General features: G+C 41.1%; 1 protein-coding gene across 14 annotated transcripts in view; it reads left to right on the plus strand.

The window, feature by feature from the left end:
- The window catches only part of Anks1b (ankyrin repeat and sterile alpha motif domain containing 1B), a 1,024,799-nt gene that overhangs the window by 168,816 nt on the left and 836,656 nt on the right, over positions 1 to 19,327 (plus strand). For all 14 annotated transcript variants that reach the window (XM_052753096.1, XM_052753098.1, XM_052753099.1 and 11 more), the window contains exon 4: positions 6,031 to 6,327. In XM_052753096.1, the coding sequence (XP_052609056.1) occupies positions 6,031 to 6,327 (297 nt within the window). The remainder of the gene's footprint in view (positions 1 to 6,030; positions 6,328 to 19,327) is intronic.

A 19,327-nucleotide genomic window follows, 5' to 3' on the forward strand; every position in this document is an offset into this window, starting at 1 on the left:
ATAGTCATCTTATCCTAAAAGGAGATTTGTGAGCATCCTTTTCTGGTCCCGAGAAGGCAGAACTTCGATCCTTTACAGGATGAGCCATCTGGTGGTTATCCTTAAAACTGTCTGCAGAGCGCCAGTGTGAAAACAGCCCAAGGTTAAAGGAAGGGATGTTAGTGCACATAAACAAGTGTTCTTTAAATGACACAGAAATAAGAAACATCCAGTTCATTTATATTTGAGAGTTGAAATTTTCAGATGGCATAACCATATTGGTATGATTTGAGAGAAACATTTGTTTTTGGTAATATTGAACATTGATCAAATTATGAAAAAATTTCCTCTTAAGGACACTGGAATTAAAAATTGTTTTTTTTTTGTGTTTTTGCATTTCTGTTATTGTGTGCTGCTGTTTTGTTGGCAACAAGTTGAACATTTCTTGAGACTGTTCGATTGTTGGTGTCTGTGTGTGTGTGCCTGTGCAGGCACATGTTGAGGTGGCTGTGTGGGCCAGTGTGTGTTTGGATGTGTGTGTGTGTGTGTGTGTGTGTGTGTGTGTGTGTGTGTGTGTGTGTGCGTGTGTGCGCGCGCGCCCTGGTGCACAGGCACTTGTGTGGATGTGCGTGTGGAAACTGAGGCCTGTGTTATTCCTCAGATGTTGCCTGCTTTGTTTGGGACCTGGGGCTCACTTAACAAGATTTTCAGGCTGGCTGGTGAGCCCAGGGACACTCCTGTCTCTGATTGCTCAGGGACTGCAAGCCTGTGCCAGCATACCTCCTGATTCTTTTTTTTTCAATGTGGGTTGTGAGATGGAGCTTAGGTCTTTACCAGCCAAGCTGTCCTCGCCACACCCTGGGACTTTTAATTTGAAACCTGTCCTCGTACTCTATACCATTACTTCCGAGAGTAGATGTGGGGATTTTATTCTTATAAGGAACTTGAATTTTAGCCTCCCCAATGGTACATAAATATTCTAGCTAATTAGGAACTTTTTATGTATTCAGACAACATTGGGAAGAAACAAAAATCAACATTAACTGAGGACTAAAGGAAGCCAGTCATTGTTCTAAGGACTTCCACCTGCACAATGTTACTTAATTCTTTTCTGAAATGAAATTATCTTTCCTATTTTATAGATGAAAAGCCAAGCTCAGGAAAGCTAAGTAACTTGTTTAAGGTCACATGCTCCCGGGTGACCCAAACTTGAACTCTGATTCTGGGTCTTCACACTGATGTTGCCATCCTACATCCCATTACTTACGGAGCGTTTACCGTGTTGTGGAAGTTGTGCAGAACACTGCATCTACATCCCCTTCATCCCTGTCACAGCCTGGTGAAGTAGGGGTTATCATTCCTGCTGTCTGTCTGGGGCCATGACCTACGAGGAGAAGAATTGGCCCATGATGCATCTATTAAGAAATGTAGTCAACGTTTAAAAGGGGTTTCAGATCCTCAGTCAGTTACAGTCATGCATTGAAATTATGCACTGTAGTTAGTGTTCCATTGTGCTTTCTGAAAAGGATCTTTGACTTCTTATATGGTTGTCCCCCCTTCCCTATGTAGGGTACATTGTTTTCCAATACCCCTGATGGAAATCTTAGTACTAATAATCCCACATATCACTTCGGATTTTCTTTTGGAAAGCATTTGTAAGCTATTCCATTTTCAAAACGCTCTTGTTGTTACTTGGGACAAGCCCTAATGTTTATGTCATGTTTCACTAGTTATCAAGTGACTTAAAAAAAAAATCTCATTTAATGCTTTTATCATACTTTGGCTGCGCTGCCACAATAGTGCCGGAGTTTGTTTGTCCGTCTGTGTTTTTCTTCATGGTCCTCCTTTGCACCACCGTGTTCTGGGTCATTTAGTAAAATAAGGGTCACTTGAACCCAAGCTCTGCAGTAGCACATCGGATCTGATGGATGAGACGGCCATTACGTGTTGCCAGGGATGATTCATGTCAGAGCTGAGATGGAGCGGAATGGCTCAAGATTTCATCATGCTCAGATCAGCATGTGTTTTAAAACATAGGAACCGTTTCTGGAATTGTCCGTTTAATATTTCAGACCTTTGCTGAGGATAAGCAGCTGAAATTGTGGATTGTGGTCTTATTGGTTGGTATATACTGTAAGTTTTAATAACACCAGTTAGCAGAGCATGTTTTTCTATGTCATATTTCCATGCTTTAAAATAACCTTGGGGCTCCTACTGAGCTTATAAAACATCCAGATTAAAAATATCAGGGAGTCTATTTTCAAAAATAATTCAGGCAGTCAGTCTTACATTTTGACATTTAGAAAAGCTCCCTACATGCTATCTCTTGGTTTATGAACCACACTGCAGGGTTCACAGGGAAGACAATGTTCTTACTACACAGATGAGGACTGTCCCGGGATCAAAGGAGTTGAGAATGGGGTGAGCTAACACTTCCAGGTGGATCCTGTTCCCCATGCTGTTTTGTACAGAAGCAGTGAGGCAAGCACAGGCAACGGCGTCCGAGGGGTCAAGACATCCCGGACTCATGCGTATACATGAGTAACGGGTACACATGCCGAATGGGTAATGGGTTTGGTAGGGAGGGCCAGCAGGGGAGGAGCTGGAGATGGGAAGGGAAGGGTGGGAGTGTGGTGTAGGTGCAGCGCTCATGTATGAATATCTTCACCATTAATTAAGAAGAGTAAGAAAGACAAACTCTGGTACTATGTGGTAACAGTGCAGAAAGTATGGCATTCCTTTCTCTTCTTCTCATGTTCTGTGGGTTCTGTATATATTCACCTGTCCCTTTTATCTTGCCTTTATTTTTCTCTTTAATTTACTACTGGGGCAAAAATTAGAATCCCCTTATCTCCAAAGTGCGTTGTCTTTGCCAATTGCTGGAGCTTGAACTCTCCTTGTATCGGCTGTTTCTCTTTGAACTCAGGTCTTTGGGTAAATGGATTTTTTTCAGTCATTTCTTTCTGTTGCTCATTTTCAGAGAATACCTATCTGGTTAAAAATGAAGGATTGAGAACCTTTAAAGAATGTTCTCTATAGATACACTAGCAATTATTAATCGATACATCATCACTGTCTACTCATTTTGAGTAAGATGTTTCTTTTTAGGCTGTTAGTGAGTGTGGACACAAGTATGTAATCTTGCCTTTTTAAAGATTCGCAATTGTAGTCTCGATGGATAAGAAGGCCCAAGCATATGTCAATTGTGGATAAAAACCTGTGAACATTGTCTCCAAAATAGGTCTTTAATGATGGAGATAATTTCTCCTGAGATTTGAATAGCACTAATTGGTATTATTAGAAGAACTTACAATTTCGTTCTTATTTTCTAGACTATGGGCTGTGGAAAAGTAGAGGGATCTTTGAGGCATCATTACTTCATAATTGGCCTTCCTCTTTCTCAGAGAGATATTACAGTTTGAAAAATGAGATTCAGTCCTTTTTAGACCAAGGGGAAATTGGGTTGGTCAGGAAGCATATTTTTATGTCATATTTTCATGTGTTAGAGTAATAAGCTTGGGAGTTCTTATCAAGCTTGTAGAACAGTCAGATTGAAAAATTAGGAAGTCTAAAACTATATGTAGTCAGTCTCTGTGAGGATGGAAATTATACTAAAACACCAAACTAAGCACAAGGTTGATTTTTACGAACAGTGGGAGAAATATCTTCAGTAGATTCCCTCCCATCTGTCTGACCCCAGCTTTTTATCCACTGTCTCCAAAGAGTACATTGCCTCTATGTTCTTTCTCTCCCATTGCCCTGTCTGGATTCTATACACACCCCACCCCACCAAGTCACTCCTCTTTTAGGTTTTCAAATATTTCCCCTAGCTCCTTAATTTACTGGTTTGTATTTTTCTTTAGGCCAGCACAAGCCTGGGATGTTTTTTTTTTTTTTGTCTTGGAAGATTAAGATCTGTTTGGGTTTGGATTGTTCTTTTCCATTTGTTTCTATAGGAGCTACTATATAAGAAGTAAATATAGAGCTACTATTTTCTCTCAGCTCAATGCTCTTTGGGTGAAATCTCTGGAAAATTTTAAGATTGCATTGGAGCCACAGATGGAGGCAGTGAGAACGTAGGCTTTAGGTTTTGACAGGTACAAAAGATCCCGGTTCTTCTTCGATGTAGTGTGACATTTTTCATTTTTAGTCTCCTTACCCATGAAGTAGCTATATTAATACCAAACGTGTAAGATCTCCACAGGGGTGAATGAGACGATGTTGGAAAGTTGGTAGTTGTTTGGCTAGTGTGTGTCATCACCACTGGTATGTTGGTGGTTCAGACTTGGCAGGTCTGGGCTACTTGGTTCCAATCTTGAGCTACATGTCACCTCGCATCACTGTTGTCAGTGGTCCCGAAGCTGTGGTGCAGGTCTTGTTGGAGGTTGGAAGAGATGTGAGCTGTGGAGTGAGTTGAGGTGATGCTGTTGCACCACAGACTTTGGGGAAATACAAAGAGACTCCGAGCACAATCTCTGACTTTATGGTTCCCGTACACACCACGGAATGGCTGTGTAATCAAAGACCTTGTCGTTCAGTTCTTTGTGGCCTCACCCTCCAGTTGAGAGTCATGATAATGATAGTTCCCATCTTATAACAAGGGTTAAGTGAGTAGATACATGAAAAGAGACTGTGTCCGATGCCTGCTGTTAACTGTGATGATGGCTGTGGTAAGGGCAGCTGATCTTTCTAGAGTCCTAATTCAGTGCCATTTCACTTCTGTTGTTAATGTTTCTCGTGCACAGTTCTCCTGGCGGACTCTGCCACCTCTTGACATACCAAGACCCCCATCTACCCAAGTCGATTGCCAAAATTGTTTGAAGAGTCAATTGCCTTGTTACTAAAAAAAAAAAAAAAAAAAAAAAAAAAACCTTGTTAAATTTCTAGAAAATTCTCTTTGGTTTTTCAGTAGGAATTCTTATCAGCTGCAAATGCTGTATGCTGGTGTTTTTGGCTACTTGTCTGGGTGTGAGTTGAGGCTTGGTTTTTACCTGTGTTTTCCAAAGGAGGCTATCATCTTCTCTTAGGGACAGGATTCCTCATTCTTTTTGCCAAGAAGAGAAGCAATTATTTATATTTATTACTGGCTGTTGTATGAGATTTTGTTTATGTTCTGACAATAAAGGTTGCCTGGAGATCAGAAGGCGGAGCTAGCCAGGCCAGGCAGTAGTGGCACACACCTTTAATCCCAGCATTTGGGAGGAGGAAGCAGGAAAATCAGGAGTTCAAGGCTACATTGGGCTACACGAGACTGAACCAGTCTAAAAGAGAAACAGAGCTGGGCAATGGTGGTGCACATCTTTAATCCTAGCACTAGGGAGGTAGAGGTAGGAATATAAGGCAGGTGGAGACAGGATCTCAGCCCCATTCAGTCTGAAGATTGAGAGACAGGATCTTCCCCATTCAGTCTGAGGATTCGTAGAGATAGGATGCTCCATTCGGTCTGAGAGTTCTTAGAGGTAAGAAGTCAATGGTGGCTGACTGCTCTGCTTCTCTGATCTCCAGGAAAGCTTTATTTGTCAGAACACAAACAAAATATCATACAGCAACTGATCATATTTATAATAAAAGCAATGGTTTCTACTTATTTAAAATAAAATGAAACAATTTGGGTAACATTTCTGTAAATGTCTCATCATCAAGAATTTATCATCTCTAGGCTTGTCTGCAAAGTCAACCATTAAAAGTATAATTGTTATTAATCTTCCTTATTAACAAATATAATGGAGGCATGTACAGTGCAGGGAACACTGGCCATCTGGACCCAGCAGGGCCATTAACTATCATGGCTAAATCATCATTCTTGGAAGCTGGACTGTGTGCTGCAGAGAAAAGTTTGATTTTTCATATTGAAGTGATAAAATTAAAACATGATTTTGATGTAAAAAAATGATGATTACTTTTATCCAATATAAAAGTCAGTTAGATATACTTACTACATATATCCCATTTGAGTTTGCATTTCCAAACATGCCAAGTTATAAATTATTGTGTCTGAGAGCTAATTTACATTTCTGAAGACATGGCCTTTTGTGTCTCCGCCTTACATAGAACAATGAGAATGAAACCGCCCTACACTGTGCAGCTCAGTACGGACACTCAGAAGTGGTTGCTGTTCTCCTAGAAGAGCTCACGGACCCTACGATCAGGAACAGCAAACTGGAAACCCCGCTGGACTTGGCAGCGCTGTACGGACGGCTGCGTGTGGTGAAGATGATCATCAGCGCGCACCCGAATCTCATGAGCTGTAACACCCGCAAGCACACGCCGCTTCACCTCGCCGCCCGCAACGGCCACAAGGCGGTTGTACAGGTGCTGCTGGAGGCAGGAATGGATGTGAGCTGTCAAGTGAGTCTCTTAGGCAGCCGTCCGGGCATCTAAAGGTGACGTGGCTGCACGGCCTGCTTCTGGGAGCACGTGGGGAGTTAAAGTACAGGCTCTCCCTTTATGATAACTGGAGGGCCGTGGGTTATGAGTAGATGGAGGTTGTGGGTAGTATCGTGAGTAATTGTTTTCTTTTTCCTGGCGTTTCACCGACAGCCTGATAACGTAGAAAGTCAGGTAAAACTTAGTGAATGAATTTAACTTTTTATTTATTTTATTCTTTTAAGATTTCTTTGTTTTTATTTTGTGCGTATGAGTGTTTTGACTGTGTTGCATGTACATGCCCCGTGTGGGACATTGAATCCCCTGGAACTGGAGTTATATATAGTAATGAGCTGTCACATAGATGCTAGGAACAAACCTGGGTCCTCTACAAAAGTAGCAAGTGTTCTTAATGGCTGAGCCATCTCTCCAGCCTTAACACTTAGTGTTTTAGCATATTCACAATGCTTGACTGACCCATTTAGAATCCAATGGTTCCAAATGTCCTATCAGGTGGAGTACTATCAGTTTCCAGTAAAGAGATTAGGAATTAGAATCAGAGATTTAAAATTTTTGTCTCAGACACAGATGATAAAACCAGACTGTGGGCTTAGATTTACTGATTAAGTTCTAGGTCACTTTCCAATATAATTTACCATCTGTACTAACTAGTGACCAATCACTGTGTTCAAGGAGACTCAGAAAAAATGCATTGAAAAAAATTGAAATTTGAGTGTTTAAAAAATTATTTTATGTGCATGAATATATTTGTGTGTGTGTGTGTGTGTGAGAGAGAGAATGAATGAATGAATGAATGAATATCAGTGAGTTACAGGAATATGGAAGAAGGGTTATTTAAAGGAACATGGACAACCACTTGTAGTCACGCCATTGATGAAAATGTCTTTCCTTCTCCAAACAATCATTGTCTGACTGTAAATCCCAAAGAAATAATGAGACTGTACCACCTGCCTCTTAGCAACTGTTAGCTGTCTATAAGCCTCCAAGGAAGGGTGGCCTTGTTAGCCCGCCCTCTCTCCATGACTGAATGTTGACATGCCCAATCTTGTGCAGGTAATCTCAGCTGCCATGTTTCCAGGAGCACAATGGCCATGTCATGTCCAGAGGACAACAGTCCACAACACTCCACTCTTTCTTTGGCTCTTACATCCTTTTTTCCCCCCTGTTTGGGAATATTTCTAGAGGCTTGGGTGGGGTGATATTAATGCTCCATTTATGACTGAGCAGTCAACAGTCAATTATTCTCGGCACCTTAACCAGTTAGGAGTCTTTGCAGCTACCACTGCCCACTGCAAAAGGAGCTCCTCTAACCAAGGCTAACAGGAGCACTCATATATGGGCATAAACACCATTATTTAGAAGGTAATTTGACTGGCATGTCACGTCACTTGACAGTTTCCCTACTTGGGACACTTTATTATCACATTTGCAGCACCCGGTGTGGGTTCTTGTCTGTGAACAGCCAGAGAATGGCTAGTTATCCCTCTAGCAGTCACAACAGCGGGTATATCTTGTCTGACTGATGGGTAGTTGTCTTAGTTATTTTTCTATTGCTGGACAGAGACACCACGACCAAGGCAACTTAGAAAACACTTGTTGGGACTTACAGAGAGTTAGCTTATTCCATGACCATCATGGTGGGGAGCCTGGCAGCAGGCATGTACAGAAGTTGAGAGCTTACATCTTGAGACAACAACCACATGATGGGGGTGGGGGTGGGTAGACAGGGAGGGAGGGGACACTAGGTGGGAATGGCATGGACTATTGGAACTTTAAAGCCCACCCCCAGTGACACATCTCCAACAAGGCCACACCTCCTAATTCTTTCCAAACAGTTCTACCTACCAGGGACCAAGCATTCAAATACATGAGGGCCATTCTCATTCAAACCACCACAGCAGTGAGGTGTGCAGGGTGCACAGCTGACTGAGACTGTGGAGAACAATTCTCCTCCAGCAGCCTGCATAGCACGTCCTGGTACTGTGAAAGCTAACCACCAAGCAGTTTCCAGCTCAGTTATAGCTTTATCTCTATGTTTCTGCACCCCAAACATGCGGTGTCTGGGTTTTCTTCAGGTGTGTTGTGTCAATTGTAAATCAGATACCTGCCTCTCTCAGAGGCCGAGTGGACATCGTGTGAGCTGATAGGCAAGATTTTTATGTCTCTGTCAAGATCTGCTAGGCCAGTCTGGGCCTTATGGCAACAGTGTGATTCTAAGAAGGAAAGAGAAAGGAAGTACCCAAGGCTTCTTGGGATGGCTAGCACATCTCAGCTCCTGCCATGTTTGATTGGCCAGGGCAAATTACAAAGGTCACCTAAAGTCTTTTCTTTTAATTATTTAATTTAATTTTAAAATTTTACATACTAACCACTGTTCTCCCCTTCTCTCATTTCCCCCTACCTCCTCCCCATCCTGCCCCCCATTCACTCCTCATAGGGGGTTATTGGAACATGTTTAGGCTTTACGTAGGAGGTCTGCATAAAGAGGATGATTAGGACCACGGGCCTGAGTACCAGGTGTCTGAGATGGTCTGCACTTGGCTGTGCTGGGGGGAGGTCTTTTGTGCCACCCCTTGGCATTCCTTTAAATATCCTAGGGCAGAGACAGTCAGGGTCTGATGGATTAGGATCCAGGCCCTCTGGAGGCTATCCTGTATTTTCTCTTTTTCTCTCTCCTCTATCCTTCTAGCTAACATTTCCTGCTGCTTCTACTCAAGAGTACTCTGGGGGAAATGTGGGGGTGAGGGATGGCCCCCCACAGGGGGTAAGGCCTCTCTTGGGTAATCAACACAGGCTGGCATACCAAGTTGGGGCAGGACTAAGCCCCTCCTCCCTGCATCAAGGCTGAATAAGGCATCACACCACAGGGAATGGGCTCTAAAAAGCCAGTTCATGTACCCGGGATAGGACCTGGTCCCATTGCTAGGGGCCCCATAAACAGATCAAGCCACACAACTGTCACCCATATTCAGAGGGCCTTGTTCAATATCATGCAGGCTTCTCAGATGTCAGTCCAGAGTCCATGAGCTCCCACTAGCTCGGGTCAGCTGTCTCTGTGGTTTTTCCCATCATGATCTTGACCTCCTTTGCTCCTATAGTCCTTCCTCTCTTCAACTGACCTCCGGGAGCTCAGCCAAGTGCTTGGCTGTGGGTCTCTGCATCTGCTTCCATCAGTCACTGGATGTAGGTTCTATGATGACAATTAGGGTAGACACCAATCTGAGTACAGGGGAAGGCTAGTTCAAGCACTCTCTCCACCAATGCTAGGAGTCTTAGCTGGGGACATCCTTGTGGGTTCCTGGGGATTTCTCTAGCACCAGGTGTCTTTCTAACCCCTACTGGCTCACTCTGTCAAGATATCTCATTGCTCTCTCTCTCCCCAAACTCAGCCATCTTGATCCCTCATGTTCCCATCCCCCATCTCCTCCCCTTTAACCCCCTCCCAGTTTACCCAGGAGATCTTAACCCTTTCTGTAGCAGAAATCTTAAAGGCACTTATTAATAAAATCAAACCTGAGGCCAGTTATTGGGGTGAATGCTGGAAGATCAGAGAAGCAGAACAAGCCACAGCTACCTCGCCTCACCAGTTCCTCAGCTGATCCTGTTTCCTCAGACTGGAAGCCTCTGAGTCCTCATCCAGAATGAATCTCAGGTGAACTGTGCTGCTCAAAGCCTAAAAGCTTAACCAGCCAAAAGCTTCTAGTTTCTGGTCTTCACGCCTTATATACCTTTCTGCTTTCTGCCATCACTCCCTGGGATTAAAGGCTCACTTTCTGGGATTAAAGGCGTGAGTCACCATGCTTGGCTGTATCCTTGAACACACAGAGATCCAGGTAGATCTCTGCCTCTGGAATGCTAGGATTAAAGGCGTGTGCTACCACTGCCTATCCTCTATGTTTAATATTGTGGCTGTTCTGTTCTCTGACCCCAGATAAGTTTATTAGCGTGCACAATATTTTGGGGAACACAATACACCACACCTTTCTCCTTCCTGTGGCAATCCATTAGTCCCTCTTAGGGTTCTCCTTGTTACCTACCTGGCTTATCTGGGGTTGTGGATTGTAGTCTAGTTATCCTTTGCTTTGCTTTAAGTGGGAAAATGGTCTCTACACGGAGATTAGAAGAGGGCACGGGTTATAAAAGGAGTTTAAATGTCCAAGAAGAAATAGGTGAGGCCAGTTTCACAAATATTCTACAAGTTCCAGGTAGGAATAGTATTCCTCTATGGAGTTACTGGGAACTGTACAGAAGTTGAATTAAGCATTCCTCAGCTGTTAAAGTTACTACACGGGCACAGACCACTCTATAATCGGGGATGCCCGCTGTAGCGGGTGTTAACGCAGTCCTGCCTGTTCACAGCCAAGGTCTTTTCGTGTTGTCACTCGGTGCCATGGTTGGAAGGAGAAGAGTTTAGATTCACCTTTGTAAGTGCACATTCCTTTTTTTGGGGTGCAAGACATATAAATTGCACTTTGGAGAATCTGACATGAAAATGATCTGCGCACCAAATTTAGTAGAAGAGATAACTAATGTACAAGAAGGATTCCCATATTTGACATCTAGTAAATGCTAAGACAGAGAACTGTGGAGGCAGATATAGCCAAAGAAAGTATAAATTTCCTTTAATAAGAACTCGAGAAGCTGTGAATGGAAGTGATATTTCAAGAGAGCCTCGGATGTCCAGAAGGACCTTGAATTTGAGGTATAATTTAACTTGTGACGTGTGTATTAATTGGGTAAAAGGTGCTTAGAATTATATAACTTGAGGGCTTTTGTATGGGTCATGTTTTCCAAGGTCCCAGTCTAGACTCCCTTAAGCCACTATTGGAGGCATTTATACTCGTCTTGTGATAGCATTTCAGTTCGTCATTGATCTATCAGAGGAGAGGGATGATATGTATGCATATTGCTAAGATGACTTGCTCAGAAGGACCAGGCTAGTACCTCAGTAGGGTGGGTACCTCTTGGTACCGATACAACCTCTTCTGTTGACACTCGTTCTTACAAAGCACTCCAAGTAGTAGAACTGAAAGCGTATTTTAGAAATGAATGCTCCCGTTAGCTGGGTGTGACTTTGGGTATTTGTCTGTTACTGTTGTTTTGGTGGGGCAGGGTGGTACACACTTGAAGTCTCAGTACGTGGGAGGCTAAGGTAGAGGATCCCGAGTTCAAAGTTCAGCATAGTGACTTTAGAGTCAGTCTAAGATAGATGGTGAGTTTCTGCCTCAAAAATTCAGGGGATGACTTACTAACTTTTTAAAATTTTTTATCTTATGTTTATGTTTCTTTGCCTGTGTGTATGTCTGTGCATCACATGTATGCAGTGCCTGTGGAGGCCAGAAGAGGGTGCCAGATTCCTTTGGAATTGGAGTTAGAGAGGGCTGTGAGTTGCCATGGGGGTGCTGGAAACTGAAACTAGGTCCCCTGCTAAAGCAACAGGTTTTTAACCACTGAACTCTCTGTCCAGGTCCCACTTACTGTCTTTTTTTTTTTTAAATAAAGATTTAATTTTATTACTCAAACTAACCAGTTTTTCCCATTGGATTCACTCCAAATTATTTTTAATATCAGATAGTGTTTGTTGGTGTGCTCAGTGGCTGAGCGTGAACTTCAGCTGTTTTAGGGAATTCAATGTTCATTACATGCTGCAGTCAACCAGTTGAAAATTAGCAGTGTTAAAGTCAATTCGTTTTGGTTGTATATGTTTGTTTTTCCATATTTTTCTTTGTATGTGTGTGTATGTGTATGTGTGTGTGTGTAAGTATGTGTATGTGTGTGTATGTGTGTATGTATATGTGTGTGTGTATATGTGTGTATGTGTGTGTGCATGTGGTTTACATTCATGTACATGTGTGTCAGGTCTTCATGCTTTTGCAGTAAACATGTTACCCACTGGGCCATCTTCCCAGTCCTTCCATATATATTTGAAATGTCACGTGAGTTTTTTCTCTGGAAATTTTGTTTTCTGCAGATTTTTTCTCTCTAAGCGCTTTTAAATTATAGCATATTTGAACTATTAAACAAAATACTTCGATTTCTGTTTGGCTAAATTTCATGTAGGCTGACTATCCCTTATTTGAAATGAATAGGGATAGAAGTATTTCAGATGATTTTGAATCTTGGAGCATTTGCATATAAATAATGAAATATTTTTATCTTGGGGAAAGGACCAAAGACCACATATGACATTTATTTATGTTCTGAATACACCTTATACATAAAGCCTGAAAGTGATTTCAAACTATTTCTAGTGTACCTGCATTTTGACTATCACCTGTCATGAGGAAGCCGTAGAACTTTCTATTTATGACATCATGTCAATCCTTAAGACTTTCAGATTTTGAAATATTTCACACTTTTAATGTTCATATTAGGGATGCCAAGCCTGTCTTATATATATTTATAAATGCTTTACTCCTGAAATTTTTCTTAATAAAGCCATTCCTATTAAGAAAGTAGAAATGAAGTCACAATATTTGAATTGCCATTCTTTTGGATTTTTAAACCCGATTTTTGGTAACTAGAGAGTGAAAGTAACATATTATACTAGCGATTTAACTGTATGTCTTCCTTATAAATATCTTTGATTAAATCTTGAAGAGTTCAGTCATTAGCACAACATCAAGACAATTATACTTTCCATGAATATTCAGTAAAATTGCCCAAAGTTAATAATCAAAAGTATAAGCTACCATACTGGGAGCTGTTAAAATGAAAGTTGAATAAAGTACAGCTTATTATTAGCACCGTATAGTGACAGGGGATGTGAGGTAAGTGCGTATAATGAATACATCTCAATTTAATAAACTTTATACTCTCTAACTTCTCTAGATAATTTAAAACCTTCTCCAGATTTAAACACCTCCTTCTCCACACTCTCACTCATCTTAGTTTTACTTTTATTTCATTGAGAAAGAGGAAACAATCACAAATTATACTACTGATTTAACATTAAATTTTCTACTTAGTACGCGTGTGTGCACACACATGTGTGCACACCACGGCGCATGTGGAGGTCAGAGAACAACTTGTGAGGAGTCAGTTCTCTCTTTCTACCATGTAGGTTCTGGGGATTGAACTCGGGCTGTCAGGTTTGGCAGCAAGCACCTTTATCCTCTGAGCCATCTCGTAGACCCGCCTTTCCTTCCTGGTCGTGTAAATGAACTTTGTGTCTTTATAACTAGGTCAGTGCTTTCCTTGTACAGTCGGTTCTGTCTCCCCTGTCTGCCGGGATACATCACTCTGGCAATAGTCCCCTTCTTTTTCACTTGGTTTCTCCTTTGCACCTGTATTATTCACATAAGGACACAACAACATTGTAATATCTTGTCTTTAAAAAAAAATCTCATGTGTAGCTGGAGATTTTTTAGTCTTGTCTGACCCACGGTCAGGACAAATCTCTGTTATCTGTCAGTTCCATAGTCGCTTAGATCCAACCAAGTCAACATGTAGAGACTTATATTGTTTATAAACTGTATGGCCGCAGTAGGCTTTTTGTTATCTAGTTTTTATATTTTAAATGAATCCATATCTATTAGTTTTTAAGTTGCCACATGGCTCATGGCTTACCAGTACCTTACATCTTGCTTTTTATGGCGGTGGCTGGCAGTGTCTCTCTGTCTCAGCCTTTTATTTTTTAGAATTTTTTTGTTTGTCTTGTTTATACTTTTTGTCTGGCTATTGGCCAATCAGCATTTTATTTATATAGAGTGATATCCACAGCATTTTCCCTTTTCTTTTTTTTTAAAAAGGAAGGTTTTAACTTTTACATAGTAAAATTACATATAACAAAACAATTATCAAGCAAGAATTATAGTTACAATATCTAGTCTATTTATTATAACTAGTTTATTTGTATTTGGCAAAATTAAAGAAGATATCCTATCTTATATTTGTGAGTCTAAGGTTTTATATCTAACTTATCTTTTATCATAACTAAGGAAAATTATAACTATCTACTCTTTAATTACATCAAAGACCTTAGAAGGATATAATATTATCTGAGAAATGGGAGAAGGACACAAGCAATTTTTGGGAGTCTTGTGAAAGTAGACAGAGACAGCTGGCAGCCTGGACAGTCACTTAATGTTCTTTGTAAAGTTGGGGCATCTGTTTTTAGCCCACAGGTCTGGAGTCTCTCAGTCATTTTTCTTTGTGTCCTATAGAATGTCTGGCAGTTTCTTCTGCAAAGCAGGAACCTGAAGAACCATTTCTCCAAGCAAAGTTCAGTGGTCACCTTCCTATGGGTCCTGTATGTCCATTTGATCAAGCAGTCCAGGCAAGAACAGTTTCTTGCCCAAATGGCTATTTTTGTCAAGGTGAAGATAAACTCCACATGGAGTGTCTTTGATGCCCATCCTCCTTTCTGAAGTAAATTGGTGCTGTTAGGAGCAGACATGTCTCACTGTCTAGAAAGTTTAAATTTTTAAAATATCTTATATGTCATATTTTGTAGGTCTTTGAAGTATTTGAAGATTACTTACCTAACTGAATTATATCTATGTATACCTAGAAAAGTTAACATGACTATAACTTTGACTATCATAGAAGACTAATTGTTAATCTGTATTTTTTAATTATCCATTACAATCTAAATGAGATACATAAACATAATACCTCAAACAAGAGAAGAAATATATATTCAGTATAACAAAATTAACTTTAAACTTGTATCAATAAACTAAAATCCATAGCAATGTAAAACATTTTAAACAAGTTGTTCTTTAAAAGTGGATTTAATAATCTACCCTTTTATCTTATCATATCTATATCACTCATGATTTCACAATCCTTTTTGGTTGTCATCTTTTCTCTGATTTGACTTTTATTTGTTTATTTCTGTGATTACTTTTTAAGATAACCTGAACTCAGTATTATTAGGTTACAGAGCCCATAACCTTTGAGGTATAGCTTCAACAGGAAAACACAAGTTCTAGTATGTGTTTGTGATGGACACAAGTGATCGTATCTCGGTTTAGGAATGCAGAATCAACCTACTGTGGCCACAAGTGATTGAGAACTGTTAGCTAACAATTTAGAGGATCTAGGATCTGGAAGACCAAAGTGGGAGCCGGCAGCAAAGACAGACATTAGTAGGTTTTCACTTGACTGTGTTAAGTTTCAGGGTGGCCTAAAACTTAAGGTCCTGTCAAGTAGCACAGAGGACAAGACTCTCAGAAACTCCATCTTCTTAGTGGTTTCCGTATGAAATAGGCAAAGAGTGGCAAATTCATGTTGGAGAAGGCATGTAGGAGGAGGAGCCAGTAGTGTAGTGTCTTACTTTCTTGTCCCATGATTGCCTGCTCCCATCCTGACCTCCACCAATCGGTGTCCCGTGACCTTGCGTGGACATCCTTCCTTTTTGTCTGCCCTGATTTCTGTGTGGACCTCATTTAGTCTCTTAGCTCCAATGACATATGTATCTGATAACTACCAAGTTTCTCTTTCTTTCTTTCTTTCTTTCTTTCTTTCTTTCTTTCTTTCTTTCTTTCTTTCTTTCTTTCTTTCTTTCTTCTTTCTTCTTTCTTTCTCTCTTCCTTTCTTTCCTTTCTCTCTCCCCTTCTTTCCCTCCCTCCCTCCCCCCCTCTTTCCCTCCCTCCCTCCCTCCATCCATCCATCTCTCTTTTTCTTTTTGCCCTGGAATTTACTCTGAACTCTAAATTAGCCTGTATATGTCATTGGATGGCTAATGAGCATCCCAGACTCAACATTTCCCAAACTGAACATTTAGCTTTTATATCCATTTCCCTCTAAGCCTGCCAAGCACCAGCTCCTTCCCACTTCAGCAAATGCCAGTAACATTCTTCTAGTGTCACCAGACTTCGGACTTCTTTCATGCTTTGCCTTCCTTTCTGCAGAGCAAATCTGCAGGCTCTGAGGTTGTGTTCAGAATGTCACTATTCAACAGTACCTTCCACAGTGTCACCTTCGTCCACGTCCTCACCATCTCTTGCTTCCTGTGTTTCTCTGGGTTCCCTTTACCTCGCTTCACTGTTTAAGTTGCTTAGACAAAATCCCATAGGCTGAGGAGCTTATGTAAGAGGAATTCATTTTTTCCCCACAGCTTACAAGGTCTAAGATCAGCATTTCAGCTAATCTAGTTCTTGGCAAGCAATCTTCTCCTGCCTTCCTTCACGTGACATTTCTTCTATATATAAATGGAGAGTGAGTTCTCTGATGTGGCGTCATATTATAAGGACACCGGTACCATCAGATTAGCACTCTATTCTTAAGATTTAACTACTTCTTTAAAAGCGTTGTGTTCAAATAAGCCATAGCGTGTGTTAAATTTTTACACCTGGATTTGGGGGAGACATAACTGTTCAGTAACAGATTCTCGTTAGTCTGTTTTCAGCATAGCAGCTTGAAAGGACCCCATTCCATGAAGTCAGGTCATTTCACTTTTCTCTTCCTAAACCTTTTCTTGCTTTTCCATCCAGAGCAAAAGGCAGAGTTCTTCCTGTGGTGGCCACAGTCTCATATGATTTGGTATGACAAAGGAAACAGGTTGGTTGCGAGTTGTTTGTGATGGAGTTTGAAGGGCAAGGGAAATCTCTTAATCACTTAATTGAGGCTTACCCTATAAGGGAATAGTTCCAGAAAAGTGAAAGATGAAATCATGGAATAGATGGTTCTGTAAGGAAAAAGTACAGGGAAGAGAAGAAACGGAGTAAAGAATATTTAATGGAAAAGCTCCCTGTGAAGTAGTTACAAGAGGAATCCCAATAGCGTGATGTCATACAATCCTGTGTTCACTATGCATCCATGAGTGCGTGCTGAGTAGCAGGCATTGCCTGCCATGTGTCAAGGTTATAAGAAAACTAGACAGGGACTTCCAGGGAGCAGGAAGCGGACTCTTGACAAAGCGGAGTAAAGAGAAGTAAGATCTTGGGTAGAAGGTTGAAGTAGTAGCAGGTTCACAGGAAGTTTCTTTGTTTTTTGTTTTGTTTTGTTTTTGGATCGTGGAAAGGTGCATACGGTTATGGAGAGTGGAAGGATCTGATGAAGAGTGTGGGGTTGAAGATGCAGGAGAAATGGTGAAGATCCCAGATGAGGAAAATTCAAGAAGAAGCAGAGCAGTGAAGAACACAAATGCAGGGCTAGCTCTGATGGAGGGAAAGGAGGCTTCCATCGGAGACAGAATGAAGAAAGAGAGGACAGGGAAAGACAGAGCCTATAGTCTCTAAGCAGGAGGAGGTGTGCGGCCCCCTTTTGGATGGGAGGAATATTAGTTTTGAAACATTCGAACATTTGCTATATTCCCATTTCGATATCCCCTGCCCAGCTTAATGTAGACGAATTTCTAAACAGTCTTATTAAATAAGAAACACAGAGCCAAATACAGAGGTAATAGCCGAAGAGATCAGAGAAATAGTGAAGAACCACGGCTACCTTATCTTACCACCTCGCCGCCGCCGTTGCTTCCCCAGAGAGAGCTTCTTCCCATCTAACTTGTGTTTTTATTGCCTTTCTGTTCTGCCTTCTCATTGGCTCTCAGCCCAGCCACATGACTTCCTCCTCACTGCCTGTCTATACAGACCTCCAGGTCTCTATGGTTGGTACTGGGATTAAAGGTGTGTGTTACCACACTTGGCTGTGTCCTTGACCACACAGAGACTCTGCCTGCCATGTGATCGGATTAAGGACGTGTGCTGCCACCACCTGACTCCTGTTTATGGCTCACTGTGTGGCCTCTGATTTCCAGGCAAACTTTATTAGCATACAAATAAAATCACATTTCAGCACAATTAAAATATCACCACAGCTTAAGCCGTCTTTTTAACTTTTGCTGTTTTTCACATGTATTCCTAAGTCCTTTATCATTAGATACCCTCTTCGGTATCAGATGAGACACATTCTAATGTGTCAGTAGTCCTGAAAAGTTCAGTAGCACTTAGACGAACATAATACTTTAGGTATGTCCAGCCAGCACTATAAACTGCATGCAGGCCAGGAGAGGTATGAATGCAGGTCAACACAAAATCCTCAACTTCCTTAGAACATTATGAGGTTGTTGTTTTTTTTTTTTTTCAAAAAAAACCTTTTATTTTGGTAATTTGATCATCAAGTTCTGAAGTGTGAAATTTGTAGGTGATAATGTCACTTTGCAATGTCAGAAGGTTGATCACATCTGGAGGACACAAAAAGCTACTGCCTTGCAGCTCACTCAGATGTGACATTTGCTTGCAAAGGCTTGGGTGTTCTTACCTTTGGAATTCTTCTTTTATCCTGAGATAATACAATAACATGTCATGGTAATAACCAAGGTGCCAGGATTTTTATTCCCGAGTTAAATGGCTATTGTTCTAGTAGTGTTTCTCCCTTGCAGTCCACCAAAGCTCTACTTACCCATTGGCAGTCAGTTCTTACAGCTGTCACGAGTCTCGCTTCTTACAATTCTTCTTACCTGTTCACTTTTTTTCCCTTGCTGATCACTTCCACCACTATGCTATTATCTTATCACCATTGTTCTCTGTTTTCTCTTAAAATCAAGATCTAGTCTCCTTTTATTTGGTCTCCTTTGGAGGGCTCAGGAGGTTATGATTGAAATGTTAAGTTCGGAGGGGGAACCAGGTAACCAAGCTCTGACATGCGCACATACCTTTTCTATGGGCCATTTCTCACTTGCCCTTTCCTGGACTCCTTCTCCCCCACCTCTGGTCCCTTTTTACTTTCTGTGTTTCTGTAGTACTCACAGCTAAAGGGTCAGAGTTAGGATTCACAGATAAGAGAGAGCATGTGGCATTTCTTTTCAGTATAATTAAACTGAAACCATTTAATATAACCTCGTTCAGTATAATGTTTCATCTACTTACCTGAAAATTTCATGGTTTCATTTTTTCTTGCAGTAAAATAGAGTTCTATTATGTTTATGTACTGCACTTTTATGGTGGAAATAGTACAATTATTTTGGAATTAATCATATCTTTAAAAGGAAAAGCCCATAGTTGGCAAGTTGGCA

Source organism: Peromyscus californicus, unplaced genomic scaffold (assembly GCF_007827085.1).
Source record: "Peromyscus californicus insignis strain IS unplaced genomic scaffold, ASM782708v3 Scaffold_24__1_contigs__length_46423439, whole genome shotgun sequence".
Classification (NCBI taxonomy): Eukaryota; Metazoa; Chordata; class Mammalia; order Rodentia; family Cricetidae; genus Peromyscus; species Peromyscus californicus.